The sequence below is a fragment of the Mustela putorius genome, unplaced genomic scaffold (assembly GCF_011764305.1).
Source record: "Mustela putorius furo isolate JIRA1106 unplaced genomic scaffold, ASM1176430v1.1 tig00003853_pilon_pilon_pilon, whole genome shotgun sequence".
Taxonomy (NCBI): Eukaryota; Metazoa; Chordata; class Mammalia; order Carnivora; family Mustelidae; genus Mustela; species Mustela putorius.
Window position 1 is genome coordinate 5,666,292 of NW_025422005.1, and position 27,846 is coordinate 5,694,137.

A 27,846-nucleotide genomic window follows, 5' to 3' on the forward strand; every position below is an offset into this window, starting at 1 on the left:
AGAGTGCCACAGTTAAGGAGAAAAGATGTTCAAGGAACTAAGTCAAGTCACATAAATTCTTTTTTCCCTGTATTTACTAAGGATTCTGGCTTGAAGTCATCCTTTTTGAGACATCCCTGTGAATCATACTTTAAAAAAATAAAAAATTGACACCATCCTCACCAGCAAGGATGAATGTCTCTGTGAGCTTAATGCAAATAATATATGTTTTTCAAAACAGCTGAGGTTCAGTCCCCATTATTCGACAAATCTTCGCTTTGGACTATGAAAATACAGTCCCAAAAACCAAATTACAACAATAATGGCAAATCATTATGTTTATTCCTTGAGCACTGAAAGAAAGAAGAAAGAAAGGAAGAAAAAGAAAGAAAGAAAGAAATTCATTGTATATGAAATCTGATACAAAAGAAATCCATGTAACAAAGCAGTATCCATGGCAACTACAACTTAATATTTCAGTCCTCTTCAGCTGCAGTGGATTAAATAAAATGACAAGATGTTCCCTTTGAAAAGTAACCTGTTACCATGGAAACATTTTAGTCTAAGAAGTAAACAGGGAATGGACAGAAAGGGGCAGGAAGCCTGTAACTGAATATCAAAAAGGGAGAAGCATCCACGCAAAGGAGATGAGTGAGCCGGCTAGCCAGATGCAGGCTGGGAAAGGCAAGTGTCTGTGAAGGAACATTCACTCAAGACAAGCAAATAGCTCTACAAGAGTGTGGTAGCTGCTTACATCAAGGACCTGGGTCTACAGGGGAGGAAGAAGTACAAGAGCACAGGATCCCAGGGAGAAGACATGAGCTGGCAGAACAGAGGCCTGTCACAGGGAGCTGGCATGGGTTCCCACCCTCAACCCAGACCTGGTCCTCAATCCAAGCCCAGAATATCACAGCAGCGTGGCCTACAGCCCGTTCCCAAAAGGCTTGAACTGCGTAACTCTCCAGTTGGACCCCTTCTTTGGGGCTGGTATCATGCATGAGTGAAATCACTGTGCAATCTTCCTTCACCTTCCTTCAGATCACCGGCTCAGGGTCCTTTTCCATAAGCTGTTCAGTTGAGCAGGAAGACTGACATGAAATCAATACAAAGAAGACTCTAGAAATTCTACTACTCACTAGCTCATTCAAACAGTGATCACAGAAATGAACTATGGGTCCAAAATGAAACAAAACAAATTTTAGGAAAACTGAAAGGCAATTTATCAGAATCATTTAAAAAAAAAAAAGATTTTATTTATTTGAGAGAGAACAAGAGAGAAAGTGAAAGCATGAGGTGAGGGGCAGAGGGAGAAAGTAGCCTCCCCTCTGAGCAGGGAGCCTGATCAGTATCATGACCTGAGCCAAAGGCAGATGCTTAACCGACTGGGCCATTCAGGCACCACGGGAATCACTCTTTTTTAAGCAGGGTTGTGGGCAGGAGTGAAAACAAGAATGATAAGAAGGAAATCTAGAATAGCATCCTGGGTTTCTCAGATTTCTCCAGCATGAACGCACATTTCCAAAGCAGTCTTGTCTTTAAAATTTTTTTAAGATTTTGTTTATTTGACAGAGGGAGACACAGCAAGAGAGTGAAGAGAAGCACGGGAAGTGGGATAGGGAGAAGCAGGCTTCCCGCTGACCAGGGAGCTCAAGATGTGGGACTGGATCCCCAGACTCTAGGATCACGACCTGACCTGAAGGCAGACACTTAAACCAAAAAGACTGAGCCACACAGGCACCCCCTCTTAAAAAATTTTTTTTTTAACATATACTTATTTATTTTAGAGACAGAGAGTGCACGTGGGGGCCGGCGGAGAGGGGGAGAGAATGAGAATCAGCAGACTGATGCAGAGCTTGCTGGCACAAGCCTGAGATCATGATCTGAGTTGAAATCAAGGGTCGGACACTCAACCAACTGAGCCACGGAGGAGCCCCACCCCAAAGCAGTCTTTAAGAAGCCTGAACTGTCTTTAAAGTCTGACACAGTATCTTAAAACCCATGTAAACTTTGTATTCTATTGACAATATATTCCCATTTGTTTTAAGAGGAAACAATTCCCTAAACCTGATTAAAATCACTATGCTTTGTATACCCTATTGTATTGTGTACCCTATGCACAGAGTACCCTATCGGACGTCCCAAGACTCCAGCAGCCCGCTCCTGGGAGGGAGGAGATGTGACACACACCACAGCAGATGCTTAAGCACAAGCGAAGAGCATAGACTTCAGAATCCCATGAGCCTGGATTAAAATCTCAGTAACAAAGTTTTATTAGTTTACATGTGATCTTGAGGACACAATTCAATGTCTCATCTAGGAGATGACACTCATGATGACTGGTTAGCAAAGTTGTTATAAAAATAAAAGATGACCTATAGGGAGAAGCGGCACCAGCACAGTAGCCCCTGCTATTATTAGCTTTAAGTACCGGCAACCGACAACAACACAAGCTAATTCCTCTACCAGGAATTCCCAAAGCACCACCTACCTCTTCTCAACCCTTACCACAGGCGTGATTTTTTATTTATTTGGCATGATTTTATATTTATTTTGTGTAATTATTTCCTCCAATGTCCTGACCTTAAACTGAAAGTACCATGCAAGTAAGGGACCAAGTCTGTTTTTACCTCTGCATTATATCCGAGGGCCCACTGGCACTCACTAAATATATTCTAAATGAATAAATGACTCCAATATTTCAATTCATCTGTTGTTTAGCCATAGGTAGCAACTAAGCACTTCGGTACAAAATTAAATCAAGCCACCTGTGATAGAAGGCTAACCCTCCTGCCCAGCAGAAAGGATATTCTGAATGAATATTGATTTATCAGAAGAGAGAGAGAAAGAGAGAAACCCATCAACAGTTGAAAGAGTTAATGTTTCAAGTTCAGACACAAATGCAAAGGTCAAGACAGAAACTCTTCAAAATCCTGAATCATGATATTCTACATTTTCCCTGATGGAAAGTTCCTTAGAGGCCATGTGATCTCATCTTGGAGCTTAAGAGAAGGAACCAAGGCCTGAGAAGATAAAGGTGCTCTTTCAAAGGGTGAGTTAATTATGGAGGAGTCCAGGCCACAGACATAGTTCTCCTTCCACAGAGTACCGCCGAGATAGAAGTCAGAGTCCAGAACTAAGGATTTAGGCATTGGCTGAGGAAAAAGAGGAGATTTCATGCTGATAATAAGATGCAGTCAATATGCCTCTATATAACGTATGTGACATCGGGGGGAAAAATGGTAATAAACAAAACAAAACATAACAAAAACCAAACCAACATATGAGAAAGAATCTCATTTCAAAGCAGTAATCACAGCCCAACACAAAGCTGTACATACATAAAGATTTAGAAAACAGACTTATTATTTTAATCCTACTGTGATTGAAATAATTTATAATGTAGCAATATTTGAAGATTAAGCCAATCTGAACAAAAATATTGCTGGCTTTCTACACACCAAAATCAAACTTTATAAAACCAAAAATGTAACATCCCCAGACAAAGAGGGACATTGGACTCCAAGTATGTCTTCAATGCATGTGTGAATGTCTCTTTGTTCCCAGTGGGAAGTCTCTGGGAAATACTATGAAAATCATGACCATCGCCTCCTGCCTCTTCACGGTGGTGGTGTGAGAACGGGAGGAGGAGAAGGAAGAGGTGAGGGCAGGGAGGAAGAACGCAGAAACACACACACACACACACACACATACACACACACACCATCAGGGAAGTAAGAAAAGAAGGACGTTTAATGCTGCACACACTGAACATTTTACTTGACATGTAAGTAAAGCCTCTTTAAAATTTTTTTTTCAGGAAATATAAAGAAAAATATAAAATACCCAAAGGACAAGAGAAGAAAGAAGATCAATAAATGGTGGTTAAACAAACTGGTCACTAATTTAATTACCATAATTTCCAACACAACTCTTGACGCTGTCTTATGTAGACTCACCAAAAACTATAGATGTTGTTGAGATAACCGTACCTACATGAGATTGTAGACTTGGCCTTTAAATTAGTAACAATAATATACTGAGTAATAAAGTGCCAAATAGTTTATACTGTTTTCACCCCATCTTTATAACTGTGAGAAAATATATTTATTTTATTGGAGATATAGTCCATGAGAAAATGAAAATTCAGAGGAGTGAAGAAACTCACCCAATGTCACTATTTAGGTGGCATTTGAAACAAACCATCTAACTCTAAATCTAGTCTTTTCTCCTACAATAAATGCCACTCATTTATTCAACATATTTATGCCAAAGGCCCATTGGCAGGCACTCTAAAACAAACTAAGGCTATAAGCACAGATGTAGCCCACAGCCCAGAAGACAAATAGTCACAAATAAATGTATAATTCAAAGAACTTTGATAGAAATAATGTCTATTTGTCTCAACTGAATGAAAATGAGCTGTTGTAGCTTAGAACCAAAGTATCAAAAATACACAACATGAGAATAGAATAATTTTCTTTCAGAACTGCTTTAAGTATGTTCAGGAACCCTTACCCTCCCCCATCACAAGCTGCTCAATACAGATCATCATGAGTTTGGGAGGGGACTCATGAATGCATACAAATTCATGAATTTCATTATTTCACATTTCCCTTCAGTCTGTATTTTCTATTTTCTCTCTCATTCTGGAGGAATTTTTTTCCTAATGGCTTTAGAATAAATGTTTCTCTGGTGGAAAGATAGCTCAGTTTAAGGGTGCCTGGGTGGCTCAGTGGGTTAAGCCTCTGCCTTTGGCTCAGTTCATGCTCTCAGGGTCCTGGGATCAAGTCCCGGACTGGGCTCTCTGCTCAAAGGGGAGCCAGCTTCCTCTTTCTCTGCCTGCCTCTGCCTACTTATGATCTCTGTCAAGTAAATAAATAAAATCTTAAAAAAAAAAAAAAAAAGACAGAAAGCTCAGTTTAGTAATGACCAAAAAGTAAAGTGGAAAATGAAAAACAAATTCAGAAGGAGAAAGGCTCAGAAACAATGAACAACTTGGAGAATCACAGACATGGTGAACATTAGGTCTTAGGTATACCAGAGTCTTCCAATCAAATGCATCAAACCAGAACCTAGGAAGTGATCCAAAAATGGAGTTATGTTATTAGCAGATTCACAGGCTCTAAAAAATTTATGTTTTACGTAGGAGGAACCCTTTAAATCTAAGCCTCACCTCTTTGATTCTCATTCAAGATTCTAATATAATGAGAAGGAAAGCTACTAAAGGATACTATTTATATGACTAGTGAACTTTCACTTCTATGTTCTTCTGAAAACATAGGCTGTCTGTATTCACCAACATTTCCTGATACTCTGAGGTACAACAGGAAGGGAGTGATAAGACAAAATGAAACTAATAAGCATCTTTCCAATGTCCAAGCTGTGAAGACCCTGGACAACTTCCCCAGCCAAGAGAATAACCTCCCAGTGCTGTCCCTTACCTCCACCACCACCAGACAAGCACAGGAGCCCCTGAACACGAGATAGCTGGTCAACAAGTAACATTCCAAAAATATTTTCCCAAGACCGGGAAATACAGAACAAATGCACACTACACAGGGAACAGCTCTTGTGACTTACTTCACCTGAAGTAAGGATCTGAAACACAGGATCTGACTCTACACAGCCAGCAGTGGTCACTTCAAGTCCTCACCACCGAAACAGGTGACCGCATATGAGCTCACAAGTGCGCATCCGTATTGGGCCATGCCAGCCAGCCGGACCAGCGGGAGGAAACTGCCCAGAGCTTCCTAGTCCACTTTGTTTGGTAAATATAAAAAAAGTTGAAGAAGTGAAGGCCCTACAAAAGAAAGGCAGTCCACAACTGTTTTCTTGACAAGTACTGTCCTGACTCAAATGAGGATTTTCTGAAACAACTCTGGAGTGTTAAGTGCCACCTCTGGGCCCAGATCCTCTTGTCTGCAGAAACGGTAATTTTAGACTGAAAATAGCAGAAAGGAAGAGTATTCGCAGAAAGGAAGAGTATTCGATCAAAACGGAGTGATAAAGACAAGTTCCACATTCACATTAAACAACGAAGGGCTTATGCTCAGAATCTCTCCCCGTATCACTGATGTCCCATCCATTTCCTCACTATCCCGTGAGCACTTATCAGCTGCACTTTCTTCCGTATCACATGCCTCCACTTCCAACCTCACAAATACATAAGACTTAACTGTCACTTCAAAATTTTTTCCAACTTTCATCAGAAGAAAAAAGGGGAGAGAAAACAGAGAGTAACAACTAATACGATTCACCAACCTCACCTAGCATATACTTGAGTAAGAACTGAACTCGTCCTAACCCTCAGCATTATGCCTGGCTCCCTACATTAACCATAGTAAGAGCATCTGTTTGAGGCCTGGCTTCAAACAGGACACACAAAAAGTATGACTCCCCGACAAGGAAAAGGCTAGTGCCGGGCCCATCAAGCAGTGGGCCCGCTCAGTGCTTCTACCTTCTCTAGCATCAACTCCTCTTTTTACTCCTCTCCTACAGAATGTGTAAGTCACACAACAAAATACATATACACCACAAATGCCATCTTCTGCTAAAACAAACAAAATAAATAAAATACCTGAAACCTTAACTTCTATCACAGATGTCACTGCATACAATTCTTTTCTTAATTGTCATTTCCCATAAACTCTGAAAATGGATTGTTTCCTTCTGAAACAACAGAAATTGATGTGACATAACCTTTTACTTATCTTAAAAAAATTTTTTTAAAGGTGATAATGCTGCGACCAGGGTCCACAACTACTTCCTCCTGTATATGTCATAATCTCTAGTTCATCTTCAGACTTCAGAAACAGATCACAAGAAACATAATTTGCTCTGGCAAACAGGCTCTCAATCAAAACAAGTTCCACCCACCTTCAAAGCAACCAATAGCTGCCCACCTACCACCCTTCCTAAAACATCCAAACAGAGCTGCTCTGGGGCCCAGGCATTCCCTGCCAGCCACCCGGCAAAGGAGCAGCCGGCACGTTTGTTGTGCAGGTGCCTGAAGGCAAACAAGCTCAGCACCAGGCACCCATGCAGGACTCGGGCTAAAGCTATACCCGGAGAGGAAAGGCGAAGGGAAAGGGGAAGGGACAGGGACAGCTGGGATCCACAACGTCTCCGTTTGCTTAAAGCATCTCTGGGCAGACCCATTCTTAGCTGACTTCACGCTTCCCAACACCACCTACATGGCCAGCCAGGGCTGAATTAAAGGCTCGTAGGAACATGCACTATGAATGATGAAATGATTCATAAACATCTTCAGAAGTGAGAAAGAGCAGCAAAAACCATCACTGTTCCGGTGAGGCCAGAGGAAGATAGCCTACCTGCAGGGGCTGAGTGGCTCATCCATGACTAACAGAGGCTCTGGTGAGTCTAGCTGTAGCCCTGAACCTCTACTTACTGGTAAAACTCTGCCCTTTTCTACTCTAACAACTCAAAATGGAGGCACATGCAGTCTGAGAGACCTCATAGAGCTTGCACTGAGCTTGTGCTATGACCTAAGCCTTCACGCAGAACGCAGAAACTTCCCCCCACACTGACAGGACTGAGCATGTGCTGTGACCCTCCCTCATCCATACACTGTCTCTCAACGCAATCAATCTCAACCCTGCTGTTTCCGTAAATAAAGCCCAGCCAACAGACTCTGCAGCTTCTCCCTGCATACCAAGCTAGTGTGCAGGGAAGTGGGGCCTTAGAAAGGGGATCCGAGACAGCCAACACCCGGGAACTCAGAAAGCCAAACCATCCGTTGAGAGGCTTCAGAGAACAGCCCTGCTCTGACAAGACAACAGCAAGTTTTGCTTTTGTCTTTTGGGGGGGGGGGTTAATTGTGATTTTATATAGCAAGATCTTTAAGAAGGAATAAAATCAAAAGATACAGATATGAATGACCATACACAGAATGAATGAACAGAAACGACAGCACATTTACAAACACAGCAGTAGCTACTTAAGGGGAACAACCCCACAAATTTCGTTTTGAAAACTCTGTAAACATTTGGGAAAAGGCCACACAAACAATTCTGGCAAAGCTGTGGAGTTCTGAGTATTGTCACAGCTCCAAATGCAGTGTAGACAGTATAGAAAGCAGAGTATCTAAAGAACACTTTATTCTATGCAAAGAGCTTAATCTCTCTTAAATAAGAAGCTCCAAAATTGCCTAATAAATAAAAACATTTCTCAAAGAAATACTAATCCATTCAGGCATGTCTAGCTTGAAAAATGTCCTTCTAATACTAACAAGGGCAGGAAAGTTCAAATCAAGAGTTCAAAGAACACCATGCCACAAACACTCGTGCATCTAAAAATCTCATCTGAGATCTCATGACTCAAAGTTATAGGCAATTCCTTTATTTTTTAAAAAGATTTTATTTATTAATTTGACACAAAGAGAGAGAGAGAGAAACAGTAAGTGCACAAGCAAGGGAAGCAGCAGAGGGAGAGGGAGAACCAGGCTCCCCCATTGGGCAGGGAGCCGGACCAAGGGCTCCATCCCAGGACCCTGGCTGGGATCATGACCTGAGCCAAAGGCAGAAGCTTAACAGACTGAGCCACCCAAGCACCCCAAGGCAATTCTTTACAGCACTAACCAAGAAGCTAAATTCATTTGAAATTTAGTCAGAAAATATTTCTAAAGCCACATCAGCAAGGCCACGCCATGCCAGTCATACTGAGTGCTGTGAAGTATTCATATTGTCCACAGCACTGGCCAAGACATTTTCTGTTAAAAACACACTTTATGCCTCTTCCCACGACCTCCACCTCCAACAAAAAGGCAAAGTGGGCTGTCAGCCATGTAAGATAGCCTAGTTTGGGATGTGTACGCAAGCAGAGATTTCCATTTGCAAACTAAGAGATGATTGATTCTACGTATGATTATTTAGTTACAATTAAAAAAGGAAAATTAGACCATGAAACTCCCAAAAACGTATAAAGGACAAGACAGAGTAGGAAAGAGCAGTGCTAAGTGTGTTTCCCACAAATATAACAGAGTGTGAAGAACTTAAAAACCTGCTTAAGAGAGTGCTCTGTGTCCTTAAGATCCCTAAAATAAATATAGGATGCATTCCATTTCTTTAGTACTCCTGTTTTTGCTATCAAATAAACTAAATTCCGAGACTTTGACTAAAAAAACTCTCATTATACTGAAAATGTCATTTATACAATACAAGAAATGTCAAATACACTTGAAGAAGTTTTGCTTTCGACCCAGCCCCTGAAGCAAGGATCCACAGCTTGGAAGACCACTTTCCTTATTAGCACAAATAACATGTCCGCAGACGCGTGAGACCAAGAACAGTCCGAAGCGACTGAATTGCCTAGAAGCCAAACAGCACAAATACAAAGTATTTCCTTCAAAAGTGCATTTCTCAAAACTACCAAATCACATAGAAAATGCTCTCTTGGAGAAATAAACATAAAACAATAATTGAATAAATTCATCATTATTCTGAAAAACCACAAGAGTTGTTCCATGAAATATAGCATAAAAAGCAATTCAAGAAGTGTAAACTATAATTTTGACCTCAACAAATACCCTGAGTGACACTACGGGCAAGCTACCAAAACCCTACAACCTTTTCTCCAAACACTGGGTCCTGTGGTGGCTGCAGCCTCTTTCAACACCCTCTTGGTTGTCTTTCCTGACACTCATAGCTGCCTGACCTCATAGATGCCTCGGCAGGCCACCTGGACAGAACCCCCCGCCCTGTTGCACAGTGGTGGCACACTCCAGGGCTCACCTCACCACGCAGTTCTCTTCTCGTGCACGTGCAGAATTCACCCACTTACCCAGAAGCCCAGCCAGAAACTCTCTGGAGAGACCTCCCTACTGGGAACAGCTGGGAAACCTCAGAGAACTTCATTCTCCTCTTGCTGCCCCCTAACTCATGTCAGCTTCTCCTGGGGTGCCTCACCTCTCTTGAAAAGATGATAAGCTCTTTGGGGGCAAGGACAGTATCAAAATCATCTTTACTGGAACTATCTAAATCTCTTCTTTTGTACCTCAAAAAAAAAAAAAAAAAATCTGATACACTGAGAATGGCACTTAAGATAGTCATTCCCTGGCAGAACTTACAAAACCTAAATCTAACAATGAGGAAACATCAAATAAACCCGAACTGAAGGATATTCAACAAAACTGACTTCTAACTCTTCAAAAATGTTAATACCATGACAAAAGAAAAAAAAGCTAAGAGACATGTTGTGAAAACAAAGAGAAGTAAGGTGTATTAAAGAGATCAAACAACTAAATGCCAATCGTGATCAGGGGGAGAAATCACCCTGAAGGTCAATATTAGAAAAACTAGCAAAATATAAATATGGACTATATTAGAAGAAACAGTATTTTATCAATTTCACCTTTCCTGATTTTGCTAGCCACATCATGATTATGTAAGAGAATGTCCTTGTTCTTGAGAAAGACACACTGAAATACTTAGGGAGAAAGAAGCTTGACGCTGCACCTCATACCTAAACAGTTCAGGGAAGGAGAACAGAACAATGAAGCAAAGAGGGTTAATACAGAGAATAACTCAGCAAAAACAGAAATAATAAGGCAAATCTGTAATACATTTAAAAAGATATATAATTTACAAAATAAAATCAGTAAGATAAACTGTTCAAGCAAATATTACAAAGTGTTAACAATTGGTAAACTGGGTGAAAGATACATATAGGAGTTACAGGTAGTAGCATCGTAACTCTTGAGTTATATACATAAAATACTTAAAATGATACACACACACACACACACACACGCGCGCACACACACACACACACACACACGACACCTACTTGTACTAGTTAGCCTTCAATCATCAGTCCTCACGGAGTCTGAAGACTGGACACGTGACTGGCAACAAGTGACCTGCCAGGCTATCTGCTTCCGCAGTGCTGTTAACCCCCAAACTGAATCACTTAACACCCAACTGAGTTCAATCTAACCTCTGACTCTGAGGTCAGCTCTCCTCAGAGAAAATCGAGGCACCCTGAAACCTAGTGATTTGGTAATTAAGTAAGCCAGTGGGCCATTTTAACATAAATTCCAGATCTAGAAATGGGCTCTGTTTCCATTGAGCAAGTCCTATCTTACACTGAGGACAACCCTGTGACTCTACTCAGCACTTCCAAGCCCCTGAGACCTGGGCTTTGATTTCTCCACAGTTGTCCTGACCACTAGATGTCTACTTACTGCGGTTGACTCTCCACCTAGACCTCATTCCTGCCACACTTCCCTGCCAGCGGGCTGCCTGCAGGGAGAGGCACACACAACTTGCACAGAGGCTGCCCATGTGCTTCCTTCTGTGGCCTCTAATGCTAGGTCTTCCCTAACATCCTGTGATCCCAAGTACTCCTACACTGTCTTCTGATCTTAGACCTCCCTCTCTCCTCCGATTCATCCTTTAGCAGACAACAGTTGAAGGATTAACATTTTTTAATAGATTAAAGGGGAGCTTAGAGGGTAAAATGAAAATACTATATTAATGGGTTCTTTCCAAATTTTTTATTTTTTTGTTTCTCAACAAATAAAAGAAAACCTAGGAAACCAAGTTTTCCAGGTTTTATTTCAAAGAGTTTTTTCTTACTAGAAATAGAAAAATATTTAAAATGTTTAATTTATTAGCAACATACTATAAAGCAAAAGCAGCAACAAAAAATTAACCTTCAAGCAACTCTAGAGAAAAACACTTGTTGGAGGAAAAAAAATTCTATTTGACTTTCAATTAGTACTAACTTCACATCAAGAGAAGGGAAGTTGGGGCACCTGGGTGGCTCAGTGGGTTAAGGCCTCTGCCTTCGTGATCGCGGGGTCCTGGGATCGAGCCCTGCATCAGGCTTTCTGCTCGGCAGGGAGCTTGCTTCCTCCTCTCTCTCTGCCTGCCTCTCTGCCTACTTGTGATCTCTGTCTGTCAAATAAATAAAATCTCTTAAAAAAAAAAAAAAGAGAGAGAAGGGAAGCATTTAGAAACAGCATGTTTTCATTTTATTTTCTAGCTGTCCCTCATGTTGTGAACATGGAGCAGAGTGTTATACAGACGGCTCCGATTTCCAACAAACATGCTGGTTTATCTTATCAGTTCTAACTATCTGTTCACACGCTTTCTCAGAGTCCCTATGGCAAAAGCTATTATACCATATTATTAGAGGTTCACTTCTTCATCCCCAATTCTCATACATTTTCATGTCTTAATGGACATGGAATTCCAATTTTTTTCTGAAATTAGAGGCATACTTCCAACACTCTGCCTTTAAGTAGAGTGCTTATTGTAGATTTCTGTTTATTCAGTCACAAGAGGGCAGTTTCATTCTACAGTTACTTTGTAAGAGTTCCTGCCCCCAACATGGACTAGCTGTTGACATTCAACAACTGTTTTCTCAACATCAAGATGTGTATATAGTTCTTCTTCATCATTTAAAGTGGTAAGCTATATTAATAGCTATAAACCCAATTTGGGAAATGTTCTATAAACCCAATTTGGGTAAGTAGATTTTTCATGCTTTACCAGATTCCATTTTCTATTATTTTATTTAAACATCTTACATGCATGTTCCTAAGTAAAACTGACCTATAAATTTTACTTTTTAATCTGGTTTTGGTATAAAAGTTTAACTAGCTTCATAAAATTACTCAGAGAACCTACACCATCTCTCTCTGTTCCCTCGAATACTGGTAGAATTTACCTATAAAGGTAAAAAAAAAATTTAATTTTTTGTCTAATGAGAAGAAAAGGAAATGTCTTGCACAAATTATCAAAATGCCTTTAAAGGAAGAAGGCATGCTTTTTTTTTTAACCTACTTCCTCCTTCTACCAGCGTGAAATTTGGGTGTCACAGCTACCATTCCCCTGACACCTTGAGTACAAGGTAAAAATTAAAGTTAAGGATAGGTCCCTGGTGGTTGGGGAGCCCCACACACACCCAGGATTGCTTCTTCTCAGAGTTTGAGAGGGAAATAAAGGTCCTATTTTGTTTCAGTCTGTTATACTGTCTCTGATAGTTCTAGCACTGAAGTTCTCAGGTGTACATCAACTCAGGTTGATGGCACATGGTTTCTTCCAATATTTTGTGATTTTTAACAATGCATTTGGCATTCAAAGATATAATATCTGCAGGTATTCTACAAGTTCTTGAATGAGAGTAGGCTTCTTGGAAGCTCAATGACCCAAGACCAATTTTTATGTTGTCTTCTCACTCTAGAGTTCTCTATTTTTCAAGAATGCAAATTCATGTCCCAACTGTCATGTGGGGCAAAGCCCAAAGTTATTAATTATAAGGGAAATTCTCCCTCTATTCCTCCCTCTTTTTCTTTCCTATGTTAGAGTACCAGCCCCAAATAGGTTTTGCTATCATTTTCCTCTAATTCTGGACATATCATCTAGCTGACCCTTTCACTCAAGAACAGAACTTCGATGGCTCTAACTTGATTGAGGGCTCTCAGTTCCAATTTCTTAACCCCCTGAGATCAAGACCCCATCTCCTATACCTAGTGGGTGTTAAAGGCAAGACCCTCTGATTAAGGAGACACTAACTATCCCAATCTCCTCTTATCATGGGCTGGTGAACGATCAGCTTAATGCTTTACTTGACAGTTTCTTTTAATTCCTACAAGATCAGCTCTGCATTTAGAAGTTCTGTTATATTTTATTCAACATTGGTAGATGTTTACTGGCAAAGCATTTTTGAAATTATCAAATCTGATTTTTTTGTCCTATCTGATTAAAGTTCTTATATTTAAAAAAAAAAAAAAAGTTCTTATATCCTCAGTAGGGCTGCATTTCCAAATACACATGCACTCTCAACCGTTTCCAACATTTGCCATCTGACATAAACCTTGTGAGAGTTCAAATGTGATGGCAGAGGAAAAGCGACCAAAAAATTTTTATACCCAGCTCCAGCTTCTTGTCCTCAACCGCTACACAAACACCATGAGCTATGATGAATGGAAAAGACAACTTTACTGACCAGAAAGAGATTTTGAAATGTCTGGAATCCAAATTAACTGAAATAAAGGAGATCTAGATTGTTACTGAAGTATAAAGATTTATGTTGAAAAAAAGACAGTCACAATATTATTTAGAATAACTGAATACTAGAAAACCATAAATGTTCAACAAGATGGGAAGAGATAATTATTAGACATCCATATCATCGTAGATAAAGTGTTCATCATAAATGTTTGTGTAAAATGTTTAATGACATGGTACTATGTTCATAATAAAAGAAAATGAATAAAAGAATGCATAATTATATGTACATTATATGTAAACAATATTTTAATCATGATCTTAACACATACACATACACCCATACACACATGCATGTAGATGTAAACCAAAGGGGGAAAACACAAACATGGATTATACAATTATTTTCATTTCAGCCTGCTTCTTTAACTTTTGTATTTGTCAAGTTATTCTCTAGTGAGCATGTATTTTTCTTTATTAGAATGCTTCAAGTTATTTTCCAGCACAGCCAGAAGAAACTGAGGTTGTATACGAGTCAATCTATGATAAAATCATCAATGTTCAGAGCACAGGCTTTGAGTCAAATAGGCTTGGGGTTTCCAGTTTAGTAACTATATGCCTTAGGCAATTCTTTAATATAATGCCAATTTTCTCATTTGTAAAATAAAGGTAATGCCAACCTCACTGAGCTTTTATGGGAACTGAAGAATAAAGCACAGAATAAGCATTTACTGTGCCCTGGGTAGGGCAGTAGTTGTTGTCCCCTGGGTCCTAAAAAGAAGATGTTACAAATTCGATTCTTTGAGGTCATGCTTTAAAAAATACCAGAAGCTAAATCTACTAAAAATACAGTTCAAGATACCAAAACCTATCCATGTGGGGGAGAGAGCAAAGTCAGTGATAGGAAACTGAAGTAAAAATATTAAGGATTATGAAATAAGATTTCTCACTCTTAAAAATGAGAATTATAAATAAGGAAAAAACCAGCAGGAATCCTTTGGTATTGGATTAGATGTGAAGAATTGGGTATGAATGCATGGACACACACTGATACAGAAATTCAGATGTGAAAGTTTGCATTCTCTCCCTCTCCCCCCACTGGAGGCAACCTAGCTGTTTACTCAGAGCCCTGAGAGCAGTGATACAAAGTAATGACCACACCCAAGTATCATTCTCCAAAATCTAGGACAATTTTGACCTAAAAACGAGTAATAATAGTAAGAGATTATATAAACAACTGAATAAAATAGGAAGCCATTAATCCACCTAGTGTAAATAAATAAATAAAGTTTTCATGGGAAGAGGCTATCTACCCACACAGTCTCAAAGCAACCTTCCACAAAATGGTCATTAATTAGAAAAGGAAAAAGAGAGGCACCTCGGTGGGTCAGTGGGTTAAAGCCTCTGCCTTCGGCCCAGGTCATGATCTCAGGGGTCTGGGATCAAGCCCCACATCAGGCTCTCTGCTCAGCAGGGAGCCTGCTTCCCTCTCACTCTCTGCCTGCCTCTCTGACTACTTGTGATCTCTGTCAAATAAATAAATAAAATCTTTAAAAAAAAAAAAGGAGAAAGAGAAATTCTGTAATTGCACAGTCTGGCAAAGAGCACCTTATTCAACTGATTAAAGTAAACATTACCAACATGAGACAAATTATGATAGGATGCAGAAAAAAAGAAGACATGACTTGTGCGCTATCCCTGTCAAGGATACAGGATACATGATCTAAATCTAATGAGGAAACATCATAAATGTAAACTGAGAGATAGTCTACAAAATATCCTATAATCTTCAAAAGTACCAAGGTCATGAAGTGAAAGAAAGACTGAGCAACTCTTCCAGACTGACTGAACAGCTGTTAAGACAACTGAATCCATCAAACCGGCTCCTTTTACTATAGAAGTCTTTATCAGGAAAACTGCTAAAATCTTGAGTGAGGTCTGCAATGCCATGGCAACATCTGAATGTGAATCTCTCGAGCCAGAGGACTGCCTCGAGGTTGTGGAAGAAAATGCCCCTGCTCACAAGGAACCCCAGAGCGGTGCAGCCTCCCGGTGACAGCTACTTTGAAATGGTTCAGGTAGAAAAGGTCTTCTACTACGCCTGCAAGCCTTCTGTAAGCCTGAGGCTGCTTCAAACCCAAGTGAAATCAATTAACTGCACAAGTAGAACTCAGAGTAGTGCTGGGCATAGGAGGCCTCACTAACCATAACTATTATTAGTAACATTATGGTCACTGTCAATTGGGGAGAGATTACTTTTAAGTCCTTGCAAGTGTCTTGGTTTATGACTGCTGCTAAATATAATGGCAATAATCCTTAAGCTTCAATACTGCTCTAAAAACTCCTCAGAAAGGGATGCCTGGGTGGCTCAGTTGTTAAGCGTCTGCCTTTGGCTCAGGTCATGATCCCAAGGTCCTGGGATTGAGCCCGCATCAGGCTCTCTGCTCAACGGGAACCCTGCTTCTTCCTCTCCCACTCCCCCTGCTTGTGTTCCTTCTCTCACTTTCTCTCTGTGTGTCAAATAAATAAATAACATCTTTAAAATAAATAAAAACAAAAATTCCTCAGAAGAAGAAAAGCGGAGAAGGCACAGGGGACTGATTACTGACATTCTCTCCTGGATGAGATCTGAGCTCTCAACAAAAATTGTTTTCCATCTGACTAGCAAGAGAAAACTCATTTTCACGAAGCAAAAACAAGAAATACAATCAGATGTTTCATGCTACAGAGCAAGTCTGTGAAGAAATCAACAACACTTTTATAAGGCAGTAGGGGTGGGAGTAGGGGAGAAGCAACAGCTCAGTGACCATCAATACAAAATGCTGCATTTTATATGTTCTCTTCACTATCGCAACATGCACTTCAGTGACTTAAAGAACTCTTGATCTGGCAAAGGGAAACAAATGGACTGGCTCCTGGGAAAATCTGTGTTTCACAATGTAAAGGTAAAGGCATCTTCTTTCACAGCCACTACAAAATCCTTCATTCCTCCTGAGACTCCACCATTACTCCCTTCCATTCCTTCCCCTCCTAACTCGTTGGCCTGAGGCAAGATGTTTATAACTTTTCAAAGGTATGAAACAGAAGCCCAGAAAGGGCCAGAAAGTATACTGGTACTGGCCGACAGGCTGAAGCTGCCGCGGTGAGGGGACAGGAAGGAAGATGGGAAAGCGACATCCAAAAACTCAATGAGGCCCACACGCTATGTAGGGAGGCAGGTTCATTTACTATAAAACCTCAGATCGCTTTCTCAATTAAAAAAAAAAATCTTTTTCAGGGCGTCTGGATGGCTCAGTCAGTTAATCTTCTCCCTTCAGCTCTGGTCATGATCCCCGGGTCCTGGGATGGAGCCCCGCACTGAGAGAGCCTGCCTCTCCCTCTCCCCCTGCTGCTGCGTTCTCTCTCTCAAATAAATAAAATCTTTAAAAAAAATTTTTTTCAATTTTGGTTCTCTCAAATTTGTAATTGAAATATTCTGACCATAGAAATGTATTGTTTCACATTCATACCACTTACATATTCACTATAATTGTTATGTCAGTTTCTTTAGCAGCAAGAAATTTATCTTTCATTTTTAACAAGTGTTATTATTTTCAAAAAGAGTTTTATAATCAATATTCAAAGCAGAGTCAAAAATCTCCAGTGCTCAGACTTCCATATGTCAGCAAACTCAACCAGATGGTTAATGATCTACTTGATTAGAAGAATCAAGACATCTTGGGAAGTACTTTATGTTTTGCTTTTAGACATAACATTTTATGGGGTTAAAAAAAAAAACTTTGATATTTTTCAACCAAATTTTTAAATTTTTTTGCAATTCCCAAGAAGCAAAAGGGAAGAAATCTGACAGTTACAAGTAACCTACAGGGTAGCTTGTGCCACCCCCCACTTTACTGGAGTAGAAACAGAGTCTAGGAAGTAGCAGCCTTAGCCCTGGACACAATGATGAAGTGACAGCCCAGAATCAGAATCCAGGCTGCCTGGGTCCAAGAGGAGAAGGAGTCTTAACAGAAAGATAAAGAAGTCAGATTAAATGGCAGTAAGATACTGGGTAAATAAAAAAGCAAGTAAGGACAGTAAGCAGATGAAAGCAGCCATGTCCCTATGTTTCATTTTACTCACCAAATTTTCTACTCAAGTTTTGTTCCTTAAATATCATGGCTAACAAGAATACAGTATCACCATCCCTTATCAAAGATCCTAAGGGTCAGAAGATTTTTAGAATTCAGAATGTTTTGATCTAGAAAGGTACTATATACTATGTGACACCTCAGAAGTGTCTGAGCAATGACATCCCCAACTCTATCACACTGGTACTTTTGCAGTAAAAACTGTGCAAACTCACGCAACTCATAAAGAATATAAATAACCTCATCTCAGTTCGGGTCAAGTATGACCATCCAATAAGCTTCAGCACCAAACCTAGCATAAAAATTTTTTTGATTTTTCAGAGCTTTCAGATTTCAGAATTAAATACAGAATTTCAGAGTAATAAAAATTCCATGTCAATTACCAAGTAAACCATCCTCCCTGAACTTTAAAGGTACAGTACCAAAGAATATGGAAAAGTCTGTTTCCTCCCATCATACACATGCTCAATAAAGTAATCCCATCGAAAACAAAAAATCTGGAAAGGTCAGGTCTCTGATCAGATGAAACATTCAGAAACATAATAACCAGATTAGGGGAACAATTTTAAAGTAGCCAAACACTGCAGCTTAAAAAAAAAGTATGAAAAAATGTGAAAACCCATCCCAAACTTTCAGTGCAGGTGAATATGATTAATAAAGTATGGAAAATCCCATAAATCAGCTCTGAACTACTATCAGAAAACGCGCTACAAGAAAGAAACAATCCCATCTCATGCTGTAGTTTCACCTGCTCACTTGGACTACAATTCTGAGTTACTTTCAGGGAGGGGAATGATCATCAAAGCCACCATTCTGTCACTTGCAGGGGTCGCAGCCGTATATGCTCTGTCTCACAGACATAGAACAGTTTGACATTTCCTCTCCAAATGACTCGGGGCACTAAGAGCACAGAGCAACCACACAGCCACCATCACATGCCAGCGCCGCTCTCTCCAGAGGGGCAGAAACACACCAGAAGCAGCAACCCCATCCCTACAGACTTGAAACAAAGACATAAACAGAGGTAAACTGTGCAAGGGTATGAGGCCCAAGCATCCTGAGAGGTACGCTGTGTGCATGCCAGGTGGGGAAAGCAGAGTGTCTCTACACTCCTGTAAACTACATATGCTCTGGTGACAACCTGAGCAGCTGTGGGAACTCCGGAGTTACACAGTGGTATCTGGGGCAGAACCGGTGAGCAGGGGCAAATCTTTACACTCACTTTGTGAGAAGTGTGAGACCACCACAAGCTTTACTTATCAGCAGACATTCAAGTCTTTCTTCATTTCAACTCATCTAACACTCCTCAAAACCCCGCAACATATCAAAGCACAAGCTGGACAAGGAGGACGAACACAAGCACAGAAATGTACACGTGGCTACTGGGAGTCAAAGCAGTAAGAGAGTGACCGAGGAGGCAGAATCTAGAAACGTCCTGCCATGGGCATGTCGTGGTGTTGTGTTTTCAGATGAGAGACAGATATGCTGCTGCTGCACACCTAAGCCACACTTTAAAACATAACTGATGGGAAGAATCCCTCTGAATGACTGGCAGCAACAACCACTGAAAAATGAGACCAGAACCTGTGCGAGTCTTTATTTACACAGTTAAGTTGTATAATGTCATTTTTAATAAGCATTCAGCAAAAAAAGACACATAACCAAAAATAGTAAGAAATCTGGTTGCTTCTTATGAACCCAAGAGCTAAACATTTTAAAACACAAAGGCTATTTAGTCAATTCACTGATAACAATCGAACTTGTGCAATGTGGACAACCACTGATCAAACAGTTAAATCAACGTGGCATCACCGAAATTCTGGACTCCTTTGCATCTAAGACAGAAATCCAAGATATGACCAGGGAGTCAAATAAATCCATATGTAAAATGAACATTCTGAAATACAGGAATGCTCTGAAATACTATCACTGATCAACTTCTTTGTCGCTGGAACACGGCATACTTTTGAAAAAGAAAATAAAAACTCAAATATATTGTTTTCTAAAGGAAATAAAGTTTAAAAAAAAAAAAGGGTGACCACTGCATGTAAGACTCATGAATCACTGACCTCTGTCTCTGAAACCAATTAATACATTATATGTTAATTGAACTTAATTAAAAAAAAAAAAGGTGACCATTCATTGCACTATTACCCCTATAGCTGTCATCTACAATGTACACAGAGAGAGAAACTAGTATGTATGTGCCAAAAGAGCTTTAGGCAGCCTCTTAGGATTGTGACAAAGAATATACTGCCTTTTCTGAACTCTAGATTGATTATCGAAACAGTAATCTTCTAATTTACATAAAATTTCTCAGCATCCTCTAGGAAAATGTTTTCTCTAAAAGAACGCCCACCTTCCAATGACACTGAACTGTTCTTCCACTACCCGCTACCTTCCTTTAGCCAAGCAGCTTCTCTATATCCTCATGTCTGTAGATGACATGTCAGATGTCCTGAGAACAGACTACTTGATCACCAGCTAACACTCTTTTTCTTTTTAAATCCTTAATCCACTGTAGTTGCATGATCGAAACAGAATTAAAATGATGCACATACTCTTAAGTTCTTCCATGTATTAAGTTAAACTACAATCTATTATAGACATAAACCAAGAATTTTTCCTATTAAATTATTTTGATTCAATTGTTTCTCAATTAAAAAGTAATAATTCTACCTATTACATAGGTCTTACAAATGGTTGAGAACTGAATGTATCCATCTCATACTAGTAACCTTACTAAAGATATTTCTACGAGTGTTTCTGAAGTTTCACTAAATGAATTAAACAAATGACTAACCAACAAAATTTTCCATAACGTCCTACTGTTCTCAGGGGCACCTGGGTGGCTCAGTCGGTTAAGTGTCTGCCTTTGGCTTGGGTCATGATCCCAGGATCCTGGGACTGAGCCCTGCATCGGGTTCTCTGTTCAGTGTGAAGTTTGCTTCTCCCTCTCTCTGCCCTTACCCCTGCTCACACACACGTACATGTGCTCTCATTCTCTCAAATAAATAAAACCTTTAAGAAAAAATGTCCTAGGTTTCAATATGGTATCATGAAAGGCTTGGCACAATGAGCAGGACGGTAATAAACTACCAATTTATAGTTAAATTCAAAATACAGATCAACTAATGTTCATTTGCATTTAATAGTTCATTGCCTTGCCCTCTCAAAACCCAAATTTTCTCACTTTTCCTTTTCTTAAGAAAATCAAGAGCAAACAATAAGCTGTTTTAGACACCAAAGACATTAATCAGAACTCCTTCCAAAAGGTTTACTTTGGGTTTTGGGAGTTCTTTTTTTAAAATATTCCTAGCATATACCCAAATGTGTAAGCACACATACAGACACACACACATGTAAAAGCAAAAGTTCTCACAGAGTGGGCCCAAGTAACTCACTTACCTTGTCTCAGGGTTGTAGCCTAATATGTAGAAAAATGAATCCACTCGAGCTTTAAACTCTCTAGCAGCAAATATGTCAGAAAAGTGGGAGATGTTGCACTTCCCTCTGAAAACAAACAAGCATAAAAAATACATTAGTATCATCGTCAACTACTTTGCAAACCAATAAGCTACTGGAGGGACAGGGGCAGGGAAGAGAGAACTAAATCCACATTCTTCTAAAAACATGCAGAATATGGCTCCAGATTCCATAATTACCAATTCAGAAAATGGAGAGTTCCCAAAAGAACTAAGAAAATGTCCAAATGTTGTAATTTTTTTTGTTGTTGTTTCAAGACTTCTTCAACCTACAATTTCACAACTAAACTACATTTACCTCAGCATTTTAGTCATGGAATAGAATTGATTAAATCACAGAGGTAAATTGAGGGCAGGGCTGTGATGAAATGATATTAAACTAGAAACGACAGGAAAAATCTAAACCACAGTTAAATTACTTTACCAAAAATAAATCTGCCTAAAGCCCTTCTAAATCTTCAAAACAAAATGGGCTTTTCTTCCTCTTACTTTACTATAGACAGAACGTAAATCTGTCAAATATTTTCTTCTCTCTTTTAATGTGCAAAAAATAAAACAACTTGGAACTTAAAACTGGAGAGACTTTAACTTTTTAAATACATAGATGGGGATCTAATAGATAAACATCCACTTCCCAAATTTTCAGGTCATGTTAAATAACCATAAGTTGGAAAATGCCTTCTCAAAGAAATATTGCAATAAAAAGAACAGTAATATTTCCAGATCCATCTACCAATCATTTAAACTGCAATATAGGGGCGCCTGGGTGGCTCAGTGGGTTAAAGCCTCTGACTTCAGCTTGGATCATGATCCCAGGGTCCTGGAATCGAGCCCCGCTTCGAACTCTCTGCTCAGCAGGGAGCTTGCTTCCCCCCCCCCTCTCTGCCTGCCTCTCTGCCTACTTGTGATCTCTGTCAAATAAATAAATAAAATCTTAAAAAAAATAATAAACTGCCATATAGCTGAAAACTCTATAATACAACCAAAGTCCTTGAAACACACACACACGTGTGTGTGTGCGCACGCACTGGGAGAATTTCCAGGGTTCCCAAAGAGGCAGGGAGATTTTAAGCAATTCCCTCAGTGGTCACAGAAAGTAACTTTAACATCAAGTGGAAGTCAAAGGCTGTGAGTAGAGCAGATGGAATTGGGAGAATCAACAGCACATCGGCTGCACACGTGGGAAGCTTGCAGGGGAATGAATTCCTATCACTTCACTTCCACAGGCATTCCGCTCCCATGAGGACTCCACGAGTTGGCACATTAACAACATACACACCAGCTAATGACCAAGGTGTGAGAGACAGAGACTAGCTGAGGGATAGCAACCTGGGGACGACATTCATTTGCTTCCTGTGAAGAAACAAAAAGAGCAATGCACTCCTTTTCCACAGGGCCAAGCCTTAGTAATGGGCAGAAACTAAGATGGGGCTCAACCTCCATTTTAAAAATCAAACAAAAATGCTTTTGATTTACTGAAGTTCCTTTGGGGACTCCTTATAACATAATGCAGCACTGTTGAGCACTTGAAATGTGTCTGGCCCAACTGCAGAGAACTGGGTTTTAAAATTTTATTTAATTTTAATTAATGTAAATTTAAATAGCCACACATGCTGGTAGCTACCATAGTGAAGAGCACAGATTGATGTAACATTCCCGTCACCACAGAAAGTTCCACTGGAAGCACTGATTTATAAGTAACAAGATACAGCTAAAGGGAAACAAGGACTAGGAATCAATTTTTACAGGCAAAGGACTTATATCTAGTATGCAGCTGGAACAAAACCGAGCTTCTGGAAAGGAAAAAGCAGGTAAGATTACAGATGAACAAATAATGCACTCCCTCTGAAACTAACTACCCATCAGCGCTATGTCATTTAGTCCCTGAAACCTAGAAAAAATAGGTAAGTTCCTTCAACAGCTAACAGGGATAAGAACACCTGTTATACCCATCTCATATTAAGGAGATAAATAAGAAGTCTATGAAACTTTATACCGAACTGCTACACAAATTAAGTTATTTCCATCATTGTCTGTAAATAGAGGAAGGTGATTCCTCTTTGGTCTTCACCATTACTTACATGCAAGTATATCCTATCAGTGTATTCGTTATAGGGAGAGAAACCCTACCAACCCACAAATCTAAAACAGACACTGGAAAACAGATACGTTTTGTTCAGGAAAGGGTTTCTCAGTCTCAGCACTATTGACATTCTGGACTAAATCATTTGTTGTTGTCAGGGACTGTCCTGTACTTAGCAGTATCCCTGGATACAGTACCCCACTGCAGCCACATACATCATCATGACAATCAAAAATATCTAAAGACATCACCAAATATTTCATGGGGACAGCAACACAACTGGTTTAGGGAAAGCCAGACACGGCAGGAACAGAAGCATATCATCTGGTAAATGACCATGAAACTGTAATAAAGGCACGGATTTTTATATGTTAATTGTATATCCTGCTGACTGAATTCTTTATTATTTAATACAGTTTAATCATTGGTTTACTGAGGTTTTCCAGGTATATTACCTATTGTCTGCAAATAAACATAGTTTTACAACTTTTTTACTCTTTATTTATTTTTTAAGATTTTATTTATTTATTTGACAGACAGAGATCACAAGTAGGCAGAGAGGCAGGCAGAGAGGGAAAGGGGGAAGCAGAATCCCCGCCAAGCAGAGAGCCCGATGCGGGGCTCAATCCCAGGACCCTAGGATCATGACCTGAGCCGAAGGCAGAGGCCCAACCCACTGAGCCACCCAGGTGCCCCCTTTATTTTTTTTAAAGATTTATTTACTTGAGCAAGAAAGAGAGCACAAGTAGGGGGGAGCGACAGAGGGAGAGGGAGAAGCCCACTCTTCACTGAATGGGACCTACACATGGGGCTCAATCCCAGGACCTGGAGATTGTGACCTGAGCCAAAGGCAGAAGCTTAACTATCCGAGTCACCCGAGACCCCCTTTTTTACTCCTTCTTAGGTCTTGAATCGCACTGACCCTCTCAAATAATATGCACAGTAATGGAAACAGTGGACACCCTTGCCTTGTTCCTGATCTTGGTGGAAATGTCTCTCAGGTGTTACTATTAAATATGATACTAGCTTTAGAAATAATCACTGCTTTAGAGTTATGGGGTTTTGTATCCCTTTAGATGTAACAATATGGTATACAATATTAAGCAGAGTCTCTAGTAATAAACCTACCTTGCATTCCTAGAATAAATCCCAGTTGGTCATGTCATTTTTAATGAGATATTAAAATTTTAAAGGATTTGATTAATTAGATTTAAGGTTTTTCTCTTCATTAATTTCTATTTTTATTTCTATTTTCCTTCTTTGTGTTTTTTTGCTGTATAACAGCTTTTATTCATACTAGCCTAGAAATAATCCAAATGCCCATCAATAAGGAAATGGGTAAAGTTATGTATTTGTAAAATGAAATACTTGACAAAAATACAAAAATACAAAGTTAAGAAGTACTGATAAACAGCACACCTCAAAAAAAGTTTCAAATATTAAAATGCTGAGTGAAAGTAGACAGGCACACAAATGGCACATACTGTATGATTCCACGTCTAGGGAATCAATTTCTACAACAGCCAAAACTAATTTATGTGAGAGAAATCAGAATAATGGTTGCTTCTGGGTGGGAAGTTTTAAGACGAGAGTAGTTTAAGAGAACGTTCTGGAATGTAGTGTTCAGGGTTGAATTTATCAAAATTCATGAAAATATAAACTTAGGGTGTGTTTTACTTATAAATATTTTTAAAGTATCGGGGAAAATAAAACAGCAAGTGTCACTAGCATGTAAGTATGGCTGTTTAAAGTTGCTGTTCCTGGGGTGCCTGGATGGCTCCGTCGGTTCAGCATCCAACTCTTATTTCAGTGCAGGTCCTCAGATGGAGCCCACGTCAGAATCCATGCTCAGTATGGAGTCTGCTTATCCCTCCCCTCACCACCGCTCGCTCGCTCTCTCTCTCTCTCTCAAATAAATAAATAAATAAATGTGTTTTTAAAAAATAAAGCCACTGTTCTTGGCAGTTAAGGAGCCATCCTGTACAGAGCCCTGAGTACTAAGCAGAGCTGACGAGAGAGTAGGCAAGTCCACTACGGTTGGCATCCATTTTGAAGTATTTTTCATGTCACCTGTTGCTGAAGAGTAGAGCTTATAAAGACTAGAGATCACATTTTTAATTTTTTAAAAAGATTTTATTTATTTATTTGACAGAGATCACAAGCAGGCAGAGAGAGAGAGAGAGAGAGAGAGAGAGAGAGGAGGAAGCAGGCTCACCGCTGAGCAGAAAGACCCATGCAGGGCTCGATCCCAGGACCCTGAGATCATGACCTGAGCTGAAGGCAGAGGCTTTAGCCCACTGAGCCACCCAGGCACCCCTAGAGATTACATTTTAAAAGCATGTGCTTGAGGATCATTTTAAGCATTCAATTTTTTTTCTCTCCAAAGCAGCCTTTTCATCTACTCCCTCAAAGGCAGTACACGATCTGACCGTGTTTGTGGAATGAGGGAGGAGAGACTGATAAGAGAAAACTGCCACCACTCTCACCTTGCCCAAATACCTCGTTTCAGAGCCTCCAAGGTCCTATGCGCTGTATTTCTAATGGGATGCTTCACTGTTAACAGAAATAGGACTGAAGACTGGGAAGGGCCCTATTTAAGGGGAATTGCCTTCATCAGAAACAAAGGCTTCCTGCTGGACTCATTTTGGTGTAACTTGGTATTTCTTGGTGCGGTGCCCCACACCCACACCCCCACCCTGGGCACAGCACCCTTTGACAAGCGCCCCGACTGGTGGGAGACAGTGATCGAAGGGGATGAAGGAGCACGGAAAGAACCCTCTTACACAGGAGAGAACGGAAACAGAAGTATGGCCCAGAAATCCATTCCATCCAAACTATCCATGACTGGGAAAGTCTCTGTAGATTCCCAGGCACATGCAAATCTTGGAGAAACTTGCCAAGAGGCGCACAGGCAATGCATGGAATGCTCAGAGCAGGAGGCCTGCCTAGAGCATCAGTCGCCCCCTCTTGCCTGAGCGCAAAGGGAAGGAAAGGTCTTGAGACAGAGTCGGCATCTTGTCAACTGTGAGCCATGTGACTAAATGACAGGTACAGAATTTTCTTTTTTTTTTTTTTTAAGATTTTATTTATTTATTTGACAGACAAAGATCACAAATAGGCAGAGAGGCAGACAGAGAGAGAGAGAGGAAGCAGGCTCCACGCTGAGCAGAGAGCCCAATGCAATGCGGGGCTCAATCCCAGGACCCTGGAATCACGACCTTAGCTGAAGGCAGAGGCTTTAACCCACTGAGCCACCCAGGCACCCCAGGTACAGAATTTTCTTTAAAGACTTTTATTTATTTACTTGACAAGAGAGACACAGCAAGAAAAGAAACACAAGCAGGGAGAGTGAGGGAGGAGGAAGCAGGCTCCCTTTTGAGCAGAGAGCCCCATGCGGGGCTCAATCCCAGGACCCTGGGATCATGACCTGAGCAGAAGGCAGAGGCTTAATGACTGAGCCAACCAGGCACCCCCAGAACTTTTTTTAAGTTTCTTTTCTGTTTTTCATTCTTCTGCTCCTCTTGCCTTTCTAGGGGTTATCTGAACACTTTCTATGATTCATTTTGACTTACTTACGGTGTTTTGAGAATATCACTCCACACAGTTCCCTAAATAGTTGTTTATGTGTGTGACTGACGTCACTTCCACTTCAGTGCCTCAGCCTCCCCGCCGTCAAATGGAGCTGCTTTAAGCATCTCCTCTGCATAAGCTGAGCTGGACATCAGTGCGTCCTTTTGATTTATTTGTTGTTCTTTTTACCATTTAATCTGGGAACCCAATTGTTTAATTTTCTTCTCTCATTTAAACTGATGTGTTTAGTGTAACTAGCTTTCCTTTTATCAGTGTTTTAAATGCATGCCGCAGATTCTAGTATACAGGATTTTGACTTGTTTTTAAAAACTTCTTTAATTTCGGGGTGCCTGGGTGGCTCAGTAGGTTAAAGCCTCTGCCTTCAGCTCAGGTCATGATCTCAGGGTCCTAGGATCGAGCCCTGTATCGGGCTCTCTGCTCAGCGGTGAGCCTGCTTCCTCCTCTCTCTCTGCCTGCCTCCCTGCCTACTTGTGATCTCTGTCCGTCAAATAAATAAATAAAATCTTTTAAAATAAATAAAGATAGAGTATATTTTTTAAAAATTCTTTAATTTCAAAATAAATTCCTTTAATTTCAGTTTTATTCCCCCTTCTACTCAGGAGGAG

General features: G+C 40.2%; 1 protein-coding gene across 5 annotated transcripts in view; it reads right to left on the minus strand.

Annotated features, from left to right (window-relative positions):
- RERE (arginine-glutamic acid dipeptide repeats) overlaps positions 1–27,846 on the minus strand; it is a 425,837-nt gene that overhangs the window by 135,476 nt on the left and 262,515 nt on the right. For 4 of the 5 annotated variants that reach the window (XM_013064588.2, XM_004768623.3, XM_004768622.3 and 1 more), the window contains one exon: positions 21,491–21,595. In XM_013064588.2, the coding sequence (XP_012920042.1) occupies positions 21,491–21,595 (105 nt within the window). Of the gene's footprint in view, positions 1–7,310; positions 7,604–21,490; positions 21,596–27,846 lie in introns of those variants that run through there. The other variant, XM_004768625.3, reaches the window with a different exon arrangement.